Raw genomic sequence first — 15,674 nt, 5'->3', positions numbered from 1 at the left:
CACGCAAATTGGTTACAGAAAAAAAAGTATTTATATACCGTCTGTAAGTACATGCCCCCCCCGATCATCTTTCTGATTGGTGAGATGGGTTGCTATGCTATCACATGGTCTTCTTCGCACAGCGAAGCACATCCCTCTCCCCATAAGCACACAACATCTTTCCCGCCAAAACTTGCAAAGCAGGGTGTGCAATGTCTTTCCCGCCAAAACTTGCAAAGCAGAGCATGCAACATCCTTCCCGCCAAAGCCTGCAAAACCAGAATGTGACAAACTATGGCGGCTTAACATTTACACAACTCACTGAATCATCAACTACCAACATATTCCTGATTTGATTAGCAAATTTACTTTAGTTATACAATCTATAACAATCCCCCCTTTTTCTTTTTACCCTTTAATTTGCTAATCAAACCCGGTTACAGCTTCTCGTGCTGCATTTAAGATAGGATCATTTTCATCTTTTTCCAAATACTGTTGTCTTATTACCATGAGTTGTACTGTATCGATTCTATTTTTAACAAAGGTTAAGAGCTTATTGAGAATACATGGACCAAACGTTAAAACTAACATTAACATTATCAAAGGCCCTAATAGAGTGGAAATCAAGGTTATTAGCCAGGGTGATTGATTAAACCAGGATTCGAACCATCCTTGTTGAGCTTCTCTCTCTCGCTTCCTTTGTGCCAATCCTTCTCTTACTTTGGCTAAGGAGTCTCGTACGACTCCTGTGTGGTCAGCATGAACACAACATTCTTCTCCTAGAGCTGCACATACCCCTCCTTGTTGTAGAAATAATAAATCTAACCCTCTTCGATTTTGTAAGACTACCTCAGAGAGGGAAGTTAAGGATTTCTCAAGATAAGAAATAGATTTTTCAATCCTGTCTAAGTCTTCATCTACAGCTGCTCAGAGAGAGGTAAAACCTTGTTGTTGGTGAACTAAAGATGATATCCCTGTTGCAGCCCCAGTTACTCCCAACCCTATTAATGTGGCTATAGTGATAGCTGTTATAGGTTCTCTCTTCTGGATCTTATGATTTTCAGTACTCCAATGCATATACATACTTTCCTCAGAATGATAAAGTATTTGTGGGACCGCTAAATCTTGAATACAAAATTCAGTATTACTATTAACCACTCTCAGTGATACACACGGGGTTAATCCTGTTCTGGAACATATCCACCACCCACCTGTTTCTGGTATTACCCATTTATGTGAAGCTATCATTGTTGTGTTTATTTTATGACTACAAAGTTTTTCTTTTATAGGTGGCACTTTTCCTAGGCATGTCCCCTGCCCCCTTACTTGTTGAAGAGTGATTCCCACCTTCTTTTGTTCCCACCCACAGTAGTTTCTTGAATCAGATAGGTTATATGTACCATTCAGGGCTATTCCTTCATAAAATGTAGGTTTAGCATCATAACACAACCAGCAGGACTTCGTCATGTTGAGGTCAGTATTATCCAAGGTGGTGTATGCTGCCTGCATTACTTTGAACAGAGGACTCTTTTCCTCATCTATATTAGGATTCTTAGTCAGGGCTAAGGTTTCCTTAAGGAGAGAAACAACTGTACTCTTCTCCTTGCTTTTCTTCTTTTTATCTTTTCTTATGATTATATTTGGCCCCACAGCTTGTGGCTGTGTGGTAATTACTTGTTTACTAATTCGTATTAATCCCCCTCTGTCCATTTTGGGTTCCCAAAGCCTAACTCCCCAAGCTTTTCCCAATAGCCATCCTTGATCTTCTGGTTGTAGAACTGTGAGTGTTAAATGTTTACAGTTAGTAGGCCCTATCAACTTGCCTCTAAATAAATTAACTACTAGGGAGGTACATCTCACAGGTTCCCAGGTTACAGTTAAAAACTTATCCTTCATAGGAGGTGCCCAGTCAGAGGTAATAGTTTCACAACCCCAATAGGCACAATAATATTGATTAGGATAGTTACAATAACTCTTCCCGGGATTAGAAGCGGGACAAAAATAATAAGGTCTTTGGCTTATACGATTGCTACAGGTTTCTATAGGTACTAGTTGACACTCAACAACTTGATCTTCCCATCTTTGAAGGATCCATTCATAAGGTTGATGTGGATTATTAAAATTACTTCCACATACCACATCTAATCTTATAAAAAGAATTAAGCCAATTTTTAACATTTGTTTAACAGCCCAGTATTGCTGTTGAGCTACAGGATAATCTTTATTATGGCCAGGTTTCACACTTTGGAAGCTCTTGGAAAGCAGATGTATAGTCCCACTGAGCATCTGTAGTAAATTCAACATTGAATTCCACCTGATTAACATGCCCCACTGTTTTACCCTTCTGCCTCCTTCACCTACTGGTTCGCTTCCAGCAGTGAGGTAGTCCATCTTCTCAGCAGCAAGGATATCCTTCACGAGCCCCAGGTAGGAACTTTCATTTGTCGTTCTCTTTTAACTACAGATTCCCACCCTTTAGCTTTTATTGGGGATAGATTACAAGGAATCTTGACTACTCTCCAACACACTATTTGGACTGGTTGACCATGACTTTGTAGTTCTCCTCTGACTCCTTTCTCAAAGAGCTCCCAAAAACCCTTTGAATCCCAATAGTCTTGGCCCTCAAAGTCTAGTTTAAGTTGTCCTAGCTTGCCAGCAATACAGCCAGTAGTTAGAGTTATTTTAAGTTCCTCTCGCATACATTCAGGACACAACCCTCGGGGGATGTTATTGTAACTGCAATGGTAATACCAATTTTCTTTACAATATATATATGGTGATAACAGACAAAAGGAAAACAATTACAATCACAAATACAGCACTTTATCTTGGTATGTTGCATATGTCTGTTTGATACTCCCCGTTCTAAAGTTTTCTTACAATTCCCTCAAGGTGATTCACCCACCGGATTGTTTCTCTTTATTTTCACTCACAGGTCTCCTGGTTCAGATGTGACAGTCCATCTAGCGGAAGTTGATTCTACTGGTCCTTTGACCTGAGATACATGAGTCCAGCCTCACTCTGCTGTGCAAATCGCAGTATCTGTAGTGAGAACAACAACAAAAAGGCCCTTCCCAATGGGGGACCAGTGAGCTCTCTCCAAGTTTTTATTAATACTTGATCCTCTGGCTGGAAGTCACATCCCTCAGCCTCTATCTTGTGTAATTTCCTACAGATGTTAATAAGCAGCATATTAAGCATCGATCTCTTACATTAAATTTAGATCTGAATCAGTGTATCCCCAAAACAACACTAAATTGAAATACAGCTAATCCTAGGACTTTATATTCAAATCACTCTCCCCCACTAATTTAGAGATGCATCTTAAAAGGGAGAGCAAGGTGATATTTTTAGTCTCAGAACCGGTTCCCATTTTGTAATTATGTCTCTAACAAAATACTTTTGTTACCAAATATATACAAACTAAAATACTGAGCTCAGACACACAGACCACATACCAAGTCCAAACATACGAACAGATCACAATTACATTCATTCAAGACAATACCTTGATTTTAGAATTGCACCTTTGAGCCCACTGCTCAGCTAGGTGGAGGCACCACTGGGTCTCCCTGACAAAACAGGTCAGTGCATGCTGGAGCCCCATTGGCACCTGCTCCCCACGCCCCACTGCTCCAGCAAGCTGGACTGGGCAAGGCTTTTACACACAAAATTTTACTATCCCATACAACAGGTAAAGACTTACAAAACTGCAACACATTCAAAAAGATACTCACAGAAAAAGATTATTTACAGCTTTAAATTGTTCTTGTTGCGGAGGACCCATTCCTAGTTTAGTTTTTGGTTTAGTAAGGGTTTAAAGTTTTGTTGGGTCCCCAGCAACTAGAGCCCCTGACCCCCTTAATCTTCTTTAAATACTTTTTCATCATGCAGACGTCTCCTACAATGCCTCTGTAAATGTCCCTTCTTTTTATAGTAGAAGCACTCTATTTCTTTTGGAAAGGCCTGTTTCCATTTCTCTAATGTACCCTGTTCTCTGTTCCCTTGGGAAACCCTAGGTCTTTGATCCCTGGTTCCTTTTTGTCCTTCTCTTACAGCAGCAACTAATATTCTAGCTTGTCTTTTCTGAGTCTCCTCTTCTCTTCGTACATATACTTTTTGTGCTTCCCTCAATAATTCATCTAGACCCCTTTCTTGCCAATCATCGATCTTTTCTACTTTCTTTCTAATATCTGTCCAAGTTTTTGCTACGAACTGTGTTTTAAGGAGTGCTTGTCCCACTGGAGATTTGGGGTCTAATCCTGAATATAGTTGTAAGCTCTTTCTTAATCTCTCCAGCCACTCAATAGGTGTCTCATCCTTTTTCTGATGTTCATTAAAGGCTTTATTTATATTTTTTCCTCTAGGGACGGATTCCCTAATACCTTGAATTATCGTATCTCGTAAATCGGACATATGATTTCTGTATTCTTGATTCTGATTGTCCCAATTAGGCCACTGGAGTGGCCATTTTATGTCTGCACCTGGACCATGCTGATGTCTCTGGTCCCAGTTCCTCATTCCCGTTCTCCTAGTCATATCCCTTTCCTTCATAGTAAATAAAATTCTTAAAATTGCTTGCATTTCATCCCAAGTATGTATGTTTGGGCCCATGAATTGATCAAATCTCTCAGAAATCCCTAAAGGATCCTCTAGTAGGTTCCCCATTTCCTTTTTAAATTCTCTTACATCTCCTGAATTCAGGGGGATCGACACAAACCCTACCCCGGATTGCGGCCCTCCCATAGCAATTTCCCTTAAGGGATATAACACATTCTGTGGTCTTGGCGGCTTAACATTTACACAACTCACTGAATCGTCAACTATCAACATATTCCTGTTTTGATTAGCAAATTTACTTTAGTTATACAATCTATAACAAGGACCTCCAGTTTTTTAACTTCTGTCATTAAGAGTAACACTTAATGACAGTGAACCTGACCTGTTAGGTACTTCTGTAACAGCAGCTAATGTTTTTCCTTTATTCTACTGCTCCATTTCCACCCTAGCAGGATACTGGCACAGGAATCACTGCACACACACACACAAAATATAAAAAAAATTGATGCTGTGAGCTGACTTGTTTGTCATGAAAGAGGATTTTTAGTTGGTCCTGCCAGACAGCAATAATAAATCTAATTGACTTAGATTTTTTTCACTCAGAATACTGTCAAGCAATTCTATCACATGATGCTATACTTATTTCAAGGTTCTAATGTTTTCTGGTAGAGCTGTTAGAACCATATAGCATCCATTTCTCCTGCTGCAGAATTAGTCTTCAGCCCAGAAACAGAAGTTGTTTCGTCTCTGTATATTCTGATGGACATACTCAGGTGAGCACCAGGGAATAGCTAAAGCAGCTGCTTTTGGATGTGTGTTCTTTAACCAGTGGGTGGAGGGCTGAGTGAATTCCTCCTCCCCTCCCTGGCTCCACACTGGGTGCCCTGTGTCTTGCCTTCCCTCTCTCCTGCCCTCTTATACGTTCACCCAGCAGCAGGGGTGCAGGTGACTGGAAATGCGAAAAGTCATCTGATAGGATGCCGCCTGACTCCCTTCACTCTGCATGGCATAAGCTCTCCCTCCCTGGTGATAGTGGAAGCAACTCTGCAAGGCTTTGCTCTGCTCAGCAGACTGCAGAGTTTGCTGCAAAAGCAAAACTGGAATCTGTTGTTGTACTGCCTACTTACCATCCAGCGGGCTTGTATGTCTTCTTGCCTTCTGTTTCTTTCCCCAAACCTATCTTCTCAAAAGGAAGCTCTATTCTGCTGCTAGCAATGCATCCTAAGAGGTGGCTATGTTGGTGTAACCGTGCTTTCTGTGTCTGGTTATTCGTGTTCACATCTTTGATTAAAGGTAGGCTCTCTTTGATACTAGTCTCTAAAATATTTTCTAGTCACTGTCTCTGCTTCTGCTTTCCTGGAATGAATTCAATGTAAAGCTTCTACCAGCTATTTCTAACCTGAAATCTGTAACATTTCAACAGTATTTTGAGAGCTAAAGCAATACAAGTTTTTACACATAAAACTCTTAATTTTGATTTGATAACTAGTTGAGGAACTGTTTCTAGCAAAGGATGAAAATGAAATAGGAGTTTGAGTAATTTTGTTTGGTGCTCAAATTTTGCAACTGCTTAAATAGTGCAGGCTAAATACATGCATTTTAGGTACCGACACATTAAAAAGTGAGAACTTGATATATTTTTATTCACTGTTGTTTGTGATCTATGGCTAAACATAATGGAGTGATTTCCACACACAAGTCTCACTGAGGTTCAGCAGGATTTCTGCTTTTAAGACATTCAATTTTTTTTAAGGTCTCACTTCCACTGATGACCAAGACATATATGAATTACAGTTCTCGTGTTAGCAAGGTATAAGACATTGTCTTAAAGCAACACCAATGAGATGAGTATCTGTAACAGAAGAATAAAAATGAAAGGCTTAAATCCTTGTCCATTTCTGTTAATTTATTTCAAAGAATGTTACGAAGTCAGCAGGAAAATTTCAAATGAAAGATGATTTTATACTCACCAGCTTTAGTCATAAGACTTTAGTAAGAAACTCATGGTCCCACAGTGGGGTACTTCTAGTCACAGTGAGATGGATGATGATGAAGAAATCTGGAAAGGAAATTGCAGTTTCCTTTTTGAATGGCACAATACATGGTATACAAACATCCAAACTTTATAGACATTCATGTATCTTCTCTGGATGATGCTAAAAGGATGAAACAAAACATTAAGTCATAGAAGTTTTACTAGAATTTTCTTTCCATACCTGTAAGTCACCAGTAACCAGTATTTCAGCTTTTAGTTGTGATAATCTCCTGAATGTGAACATGCTTCTTATCATCTAAGAGGCAGAAATGTCATTTCTTTCAAAAACAAGGGCATGAAAATAGTGCAGTATCATGAGACTAAGCATCTCCCTGTAGGACATCTGTGCAACCACAGGCCCTTGTGTTCACTGAAGGAAATATAAATTGCGAATTTATGTCCTATGCTGTGCCAGAGACCATGTTGCCTGCTACAGAACCTTTTTTGTTTAATATTTGCAGTCATAAAGGCTTATCATGATGGCTTTCCTGTTGTGTTCTATTGCAGTCTGGGACTAACGCAAAAGCTTAAAACCATGTATCTGAAAAACTTATTTTTCCTCAGCTGTATCAGTAGTATCTTTGGTATCATCATATAGCTTTGATAACACAGCTGTGCTCAATATGAGGTGTGATTTCTAAATCTTTGCTTTATGAAGTATTTTGAATTTCAGTGCTGAATTATAGTACTACATTGAAATATAGTAGTATACTCGAATAGCAAAGTTATTCAAGAAAAGTATTGTTCTGAGCTCATGTCACCAGAGTCCACATGATTTAATCTTTCCTCTTGAAATCGAAGTCTGTAGCTTTTAGCACTGTGAAAGTAACTATTTCACATTTTGGCTATATACAGCAGATTGAGCACTCTTCTTGACTCTGCAGTGAGAAGATGGCTCTGTGCCTGTCATATACCTTATGCTTGCTAAGCGATCCCATCTGTCCTGCGTAGGCTGAGGGTTACAGCTATGATCTGCTTGTTCCCAAAGAACCCCTCTGTATTACAAAGATGCATGCTATTCTATAAGAAATGACAGTATTTCCACTTTTTTTCTCATATAATTTAATAAATGAACTTCCTTCAGAGCAAATGTTGTACTATCTAAAGAGCTGAAATAGCACATATGAGGATAAAATGTAGTCATAGCTTTTAAGACTAGGAGGCATCATTACAATTGCTGATCAGAGTCCCTGACATCAATTTTGATCCAGTAGTTGCAGCCTCAAGCTTTTAAGTTCTGAGTAAGTAGCTATGCTTTTGATAAACTCTCAGTTTTACCATAAAGAGTCCCAAAGATTGAATCCACCATGTTTCTAATTTTTCTACTTCACACCACCTTATTCTACTTTGGTCTGGTATCAGGGCGGGCTGGATGCAGCTTAGGAGGCATTTCCATTCAGGCCATTACCTTACACTTTGAGGAGATGGGAAGCAGTGGGCAGTGTCCTGCAGGAGAATGCTTTCAGCTGACATTGTTCTGGCAGCCCTTTTCTCTCAGTGCTCCTGTGTCCTGTGTCACAAACACCAGGATCCGGAAATACAGCATGGACTACTATGTTATCCAGCACCTTTCTTTCCACTTCCTTACCTCTGATGTAGCTGTTGCTTATCTTTACCAACACAGATACCACAACCTGCGAATCAGAGGAACGGTTATTTCACAAACTCTTCTCCCAGTACAACCAGTTCATCAGGCCAGTGGAAAATGTGTCTGATCCTGTCACAGTGTATTTCGAAGTGGCCATTACCCAGCTTACAAATGTGGTAAGACTCATTACAGAATAATGCTGAGGTTTGGGGATGGTTGCAAATATATGCACATTGCTAAAGCGGCAGATTAACAGTTGCACCTACAACTCTCATAGCTGACATTGTCATGTGTGCATATATGTACATGCTGAGACCTTTGCTGTTCTGTCTGTCAGCTGAATCACTCCGGTTGCCCAAATGAGCAGATTGAGCTACACACTTTCCTTTGCTTATTCTGTAGTGTCAAATCCCTCTGCTCCAGGCAGCAGCCTCTGGCATGCAAAGTGGCAGTGTTGGGTGTTTACTGTCCACAGGCCTAGCCTGCTCCAGAGATGTCTGGTGTGTTCATGATGTGGAGCACTGGGCCTAGTTCTCCTGTGGGGCCAGTGTCATTTCGTAGTGGCCCTGAGAGACAAAATCTTCTCTGTTTTTGCTTGCTTTTTCAGTCTGTTTCAAAATAACATAAGAGATGTACAGCCTGCAAAGTGGTGGTTTAAAGCATGGAGCTGGGGATGAATGTTGTGTGTGTGTTCTGGGGTGCACTGTATACAAGGGTGTGTGTGTCTGAGATGACAGACCTGCTCGGCAGGGCAGGGGACTGTGGAAAAACCAAAACATGACCTTAACCCTCACTGAAGTCTGCTCTGTGAAGCAAATTATCCACAGAACAGGTGCAGAGTTTTGATTCTGATGCACATAGTTGAGTCCATAATGAAGAGACAGGCAAACAGTGAGGAGCAATGCTCAGCAGCAGCCAAGGAACTAAGTTGTTTAAGAGTATAAATAAAGGCATTGTAAGTCCTTATGGTGAAGGCAGTTGTCAACTTTTGGAGTTCCTTTATCAAAGTATTTTGTTTCCATGTAATAGGTGGCTTGGCAGATTTCAGCAGTTCTGTTTCACATTGCAGCCCCTGGCTCCCAGTGCTGTCTTTGGAGACAAAAAGGACTATCATAAGTAAATCAATTGGATTTTTCTCAATAAAGGGTCATGATTTTTACAAGAACTTAGATAGTTTAACCCATGGACAGGAACGTTACAGGGCTTACTAAATTATCTTTTTTTCTTAATCTTCAGAACAGAATGTTGAAAATTCATCTACAACATTTTCTACCTTTAGCTTGTAAATATCTTAACTTTTTGAGCACACAGGCTTAAGAACTAAGAACTACCCAAAGAAATATTCTTGCAGATATTTTAATTGTGAATGTCAGCCCACATTCATAGATATATGTAATATGAGTCTTTCTGAATACTTTTGGGCTGAAGGCTTATTTATTAGAACAGGATCCCCTCATTTATTATGGTGTCTCTTGCAGCACCTTCCTGATTCATCACTGATTGGCAATTGCAATAATTGACTGTAAAAAGAAGGTCTCGGTAAAACAATGTCCTAATTAAGTACTGGTTGAAATCATCTGCTCTAAAGGTTTGTGTAGAAATTTGTATAGAAATGCGAGAACATAGATGCTGTTTTTCTTGAGTCTTGACCAGTACTGTACTGTGTAAACAGAGCTTTCAAAACACTGAATCCAGCAAAACACATAGCCACTGGCAGAACCTTATTCCTCTGTTACTGGTCAGAGCAATTGTATGTTTTGTGTTCTTCAGGTACACAGGTCCCTGGAAAAGCAATACAGCTCTTTGTATATCTGATATTTGTGGGGCATATTTTTTCAATTGAGCTTTAAAAGTTTTTCAGTAGAGCTGCACATGTCTGTGCATGATATATAAGCTCCCTGAAAATAGCCAGAAAAGACCTGGTATCAGTTAATGTGGAATTCTAGTTTCCATTTTTATAAAAATAAGTTGGTCACCATCTCAGGATACCATAATTAATTTATTGAATAAAGATGTGCATGCCTGTGTTTCTTTCTAGGATGAGGTCAATCAGATCATGGAAACAAATCTGTGGCTAAGACATGTAAGTCACTGCATTGCTTTTCTCAAACATTTGCATTGATACGATGAAATGTGTGCTACCTTGTAAGCTACATCTGTAGAAGCAGTGATGGGTTTGTATCAAGGATTTTAAAGATATGAATAAGGAGAAGCTTCATTAACCATGGCCACATTTGAGAAAGTAATTTATTTATTCTTATTTCCAAGAAGTTACACCTCTCATATTTGTGTGTGGTATATTCTCCTCCAATGATCCCATGATCATTTGTTTATCTGGTAACTCTGGCTGGACATACCCATAGAAGAGTGATTAAGTAGGTAGCTCTGCATTCTTAGGTCGTGTCCATATTGAAGATTACAACCACAACACTTATTAGCAAAAGAAGCATGCCTCCATTTTTCCAGATGGTTTTAGCACTTATACATTGACAAAGTCTTTAGAGGACCTAAACTGCTGAGAAAAACAAGCCAGCTTCCACCAAAAACACAATTTCATTCAGGCACTGATAGTGGTGCACACAAAGCTTTCTGTAAAATATACTGTACTTACGAGAAGGGTCTTCAGGGTAGGCTGTGGGAGCAAGGAGCGTGGCCCCATGATAGGGCACCAGATAGCAACACAAGAGAGCTGCTGAGCATCCCTTGGTGCCTCTGACTTGGTAATTTGCTACCCCTGTGGAACCAATAATGTCCCCTGGTAGCAACTGCCTGTTAGTGTACATATGTACCTCTGTTCTCATTAGGATGCTGGTCTCCTTTGACACTGGCCTCCTTTAACCTGCAAGGTGCGCTCTCATGACAGCAGCAGCAAGGCCTGTATTTACTCTCTGCAGTGGGGATGTGACCTTGCACAGGTAAGGGTCTATACTGATGTAGCAAGACAGAGGAGAGATCTCAGCACGTCAGCAATGGATAACAATTTGCATTGCAGCCCCTCACAGAGGAGGGAGTGGTAAATCAATGTAAGCAATATTCATATATGTCCAGTGTTTCTCCAGGTCATGGCCTTGTTGTCTTTCAGACCATTGTCCCCTTCTATGTGTGCTACACTGTCAGTCTTTATCATAGTCTGTCATTTTACAGGAAGATCTGAGAAGCAGAAATTTGCTGATAATGCAAGGTTTTAAAATAATTTTCCATTCTTCCTTCAGATTTGGAATGACTACAAATTGCGATGGGATCCCAGAGAATATGATAGCATTGAATTTGTTCGGGTACCAGCAGACAAAATTTGGAAACCAGATATCGTCTTGTATAACAAGTATGATGAACGAATTTCTATTTTACCCTCTCTCTCAAAAAATCCTTGTGCAGTGTCCATGAAAGACATTTTACTTTCATGGTGATTTTCTTATCTTTGCCTCACTTGTCTTTCTAGTGCTGTGGGAGATTTTCAAGTTGAAGGCAAAACCAAAGCCCTCCTTCGCTATGATGGAATGATCACCTGGACTCCACCAGCTATTTTTAAAAGCTCATGTCCTATGGATATTACCTTTTTCCCGTTCGATCATCAGAACTGTTCACTGAAATTTGGCTCATGGACCTATGACAAAGCCAAAATTGATCTTCTAATCATTGGATCCAAAGTAGATATGAATGACTTTTGGGAAAATAGTGAATGGGAAATAGTTGATGCTTCTGGTTACAAACATGACATCAAATATAACTGCTGTGAAGAGATCTACACAGACATAACATATTCCTTTTATATTCGAAGATTACCAATGTTTTACACCATAAATCTGATCATTCCCTGTCTCTTCATCTCATTTCTGACTGTGTTAGTTTTTTACCTGCCATCTGACTGTGGTGAGAAAGTGACTCTTTGCATCTCTGTGCTGCTTTCTTTGACTGTATTTTTACTGGTCATCACAGAAACAATCCCATCCACCTCTTTAGTAATTCCCCTTGTAGGTGAATATTTACTCTTCACTATGGTATTTGTGACTCTGTCAATTGTCATCACGGTGTTTGTCCTGAATATACATTACAGGACTCCAACCACACACGAAATGCCCAAATGGGTAAAAACCGTATTTCTTAGCCTGCTCCCAAAAGTCCTGTTGATGCAGAGACCATTAGAACAGCAGAAAAAAAATATCTCCAGAAAAAGCAAGAAAGGATCAGCCAATATGTTAGGCAAGTCAAAGCACAACAAACAAAAAGATACCAAGTTACACAAGGAGCAGCAGTGCCATCACTGTGATAAGGCAACTGAACTCACTACCACCAAAAGAAGACAACCGAGCCATCGGTCCCTGAAGTGGATGGCAGAGCACATGGAGTACTCCCCAGAAGTGAAGGATGTCATTAGCAGTGTTCAGTTCATTGCAGAGAACATGAGGTCTCAAAATGAAAACAAAGAGGTAAGGGAGTTAACCACCCAGGAGGGCAGACCAGAGGAATTGGAGTTGTTGGGTCTAGAGAAGAAAATTTTAAGACCTGTGGATGGGTCAGAGTTTGCTACAGATAAATCATGCACTAGGGATGGAACAAGAAAAGTGATCTCATCTACTCTTCCTCAGTGGATAATTTAAGCAGCAGGACAGTTTTAGATTAGACATGAGGCTCACTCTTCAAAGGAAAAGGAGTATCAGCCTGTTGCAGCCTTGAGGAATGACCTTTGCTTGGCAGTGGTTCAGGCAGAGTTGATCCTGCCATGGGGAAGGGCATAGGCTATGTGTGACCTTTCAAGGTCTGTAGATACTTAGCAGCAACCCTCTTCTACTGCTCACCAACTGCACAGCCCTGGTAAGCGGTGACATCGCAATACTAAGCATGCTGTTTACCAAGCAGGATATTTTTCTGTGGTACTAATGAAATAAGCAAATTTGGGAACTGCTTTTTAAGGAAAGAGGCTTATCTGGCGGCACAGGAGTTGATCTGGGGAACTGTTATCAGTGAAAAATCTGGTAAAGATATTCCTTTCAGAATGCTGTTTTCTTTACTCAGTTTCAGTCTGGTGTATTCTCATTTTTTTTATAGTGATTTGATGAATATTAGCTTCAGCAATACAGTATTTTCAGTCATGACAAACATATGCTGAAATCAAAGTTGAGTTTTGGGGGAAGACACCTGAATAAAAACAGACAACAGATAAATAAAGACAGATTTTTAGAAAAGAGGGGTGTGTGGGTAAAAATGAGACTTGGCATTTGAATAAATGGATTTGCTTGTGTGAGTTTATACATTTTTCATCCTAACTGGGATTACTGTCACCAAAAAATGATGCATGTTTAGAGAATTCTCAGGCCATGTCCTCAGGTGTAAACACAAGTAACTAAAAGTAGCTCCAAGAAAGATTACCTGGCCTCTCCCCACACCCAGGCCTCACAATGAATAAGAATGCTCTGACACCTCAAGTTGTTTTTAAAAAAGTGTTTAGAATCTAATGAAACTTATCTTTGATCTGTTGTTAAATGTTTGCTTTTGATTTTGAAGTTTTTTACATGCTCTATCATGGCAAAATCCATTTCAAAAATAAATACTGCTGTATTTGTATTGAAAAATACAAAAGGGGAATGTTGAGAGGTATTTTTTCCATCAGAATATTTTGTTGAAATCAGCGCAAATTCATGAAATGTATGTGCAACCCCAAAATTACTTTTTTTCCCTTTTGTATGTCCTACAGAAGAAGTTTCATCTGAAAATAAAGTCCATAACTTTCTGAATAAAGGGCTACAATTAAGGCCTGGTCAGTGAATTCATAAGATGAGTGAGTAATACATGCTAGCCCAAAGAAAAAGACAGAAATCTCTCAGCATGGAGGAAAATGGCAGTTGAGCTGAGCCTTGCTTCTCCTTAATATTTCACTCAACTCCTATATTTTAGCCCTGCTTTCACTGCCTTCCAGCTGCTTAAAACATATCCGTGTACTGTATTCAGCTGATTTCTCTGATGCACTCCAAAAAGAGGCTTTGCGTGAAGCAGTTTGACTAAAATGCTATCATGATTAGTCTTCCACATTTTTCCTGATTCGCATTTTGCAAATCCCTCCTGCCACATTAAATTGTATTCTTAGTCTGATATGTGTATCAGCAGCTCTGTATTTTATGTTTCAAAACATACTGGGAATGGGAAGCAGGATTTTTCATTTGAGCAAAATCCTGTCTTTGGGGAGAAAAAGGAAGCTGTTCTCAGGCAAGCATTGAGGAAATTATTCTGCAGGCTGTTTCTGCTTCAGCCAGACATACAAAGCCGTATGGGTGATATCATGCACTAGACCTGTACAATAAAAGCCCTTTTAAAAGTATAGCAACATTTACAGCAGCTGGAATTCTTGCTGTGTTTGCTTTCACAAGACATACAGCAGCAGCCTTTTCGATGAAAACTTCAAGAAATTAGGAGACCAAGTGGTAGATCCCTCAGCAGAGAGCTCTTAACCAGTCACTAGTTTTATATAAGTGAATGTTCTTCTGATGCAGTGGTCCTTGTATGTAGGTACAATTTAAAGGACATTGGCTTCCTTGAAAGTGGTCCTAAGGTATATCTCTCAGACATCCAAAATCCTCTCTGGCCTACTCAGCACATACAATTGTGGTTTGCAACTGTGGTTTACTCAGTCAGAGCCCTTGCTTTGCTATAGTCCATGTGTCCAGCTGTTCAGTTTGCTGAAGTCAATGAGGCTTGACTGGAGTGACAGTGTGGCAAATCAGGCCAGAATAGCAAACTGTCTCTTGTGTGAACTGTCAGGATAAATCCCTTGACAGAGTCTAGTGATGTGCAACTATGGTGATTCTACCTTCTGTTAAGCCACTCCACTTTACACCACCACATGATCAGGTCCTATTTGTTAATGTCAGCATCACAGCTGTAGCTTGCCAACAGACTTGAATATTTGAAAAAATTCAGCAGACTAGGATGGTGTTAAATGTTATCAGCCAAAAGTGGTAAATACTACTAGAAAATCAGCACCCTTTAAAGACACTTGAAAACTGCAGCAACTATAAGCGCAACAGGCAACACTAGTGATGACTGCATGTACATTCTTCCTTACAAGGGACATTCTACTGCATAATGTCAGCTTTCAATTGCATGTTACATTATATGTAGTTTATGCTTTTTATTTTTTCTTTTCTCTTGCAGGTGGAAGATGATTGGAAATACATAGCTATGGTGATAGACAGAGTATTTCTCTGGGTGTTTATAATCCTTTGTGTGTTTGGGACTGCAGGGCTCTTTATCCAGCCACTAATAGCACATACATAACTTGACCCACTGCTTTTTATCCACTTCTGTTCTTGTTTCATTTCCAATTCCAAACAGTCTCCTGTATTTCTCTCCTTTTACACAACCCCTCTGCTTATCGCCTCCTCAGCACCCATCCACAGAAGAAAGGACAAAGAGAGGAAAGGGTCCTCTGAGAAAGCAAACAACCCAAAACAGAATGAGTAGAGGACTCAAAATGAGAGACGAGCATGTGGTCTTTCTATGGCAGAACACCTGGGATTT

The 15,674-nt window shown here is 39.9% G+C and overlaps 1 protein-coding gene across 1 annotated transcript; it reads left to right on the top strand.

Moving 5' to 3' along the window:
- Positions 1 to 5,753: 5,753 nt before the first annotated feature.
- On the top strand, positions 5,754 to 15,431 carry CHRNA6 (cholinergic receptor nicotinic alpha 6 subunit; the record flags this gene model as incomplete). The annotated part of the gene is made up of 6 exons (XM_080362589.1): positions 5,754 to 5,832; positions 8,199 to 8,338; positions 10,201 to 10,245; positions 11,375 to 11,484; positions 11,602 to 12,589; positions 15,309 to 15,431. The coding sequence occupies 6 exons, from the start codon at positions 5,754 to 5,756 to the stop codon at positions 15,429 to 15,431; spliced, it is 1,485 nt and encodes a 494-aa protein (XP_080218715.1).
- Between the last annotated feature and the right edge of the window lie 243 nt (positions 15,432 to 15,674).

The sequence above is a fragment of the Nesoenas mayeri genome (genome assembly GCF_963082525.1).
Source record: "Nesoenas mayeri genome assembly, chromosome: Z".
NCBI lineage: Eukaryota > Metazoa > Chordata > Aves > Columbiformes > Columbidae > Nesoenas > Nesoenas mayeri.
The sequence above is the reverse complement of the archived record's forward strand: the minus strand, read 5'-3'. Positions and strand labels throughout refer to the sequence as shown.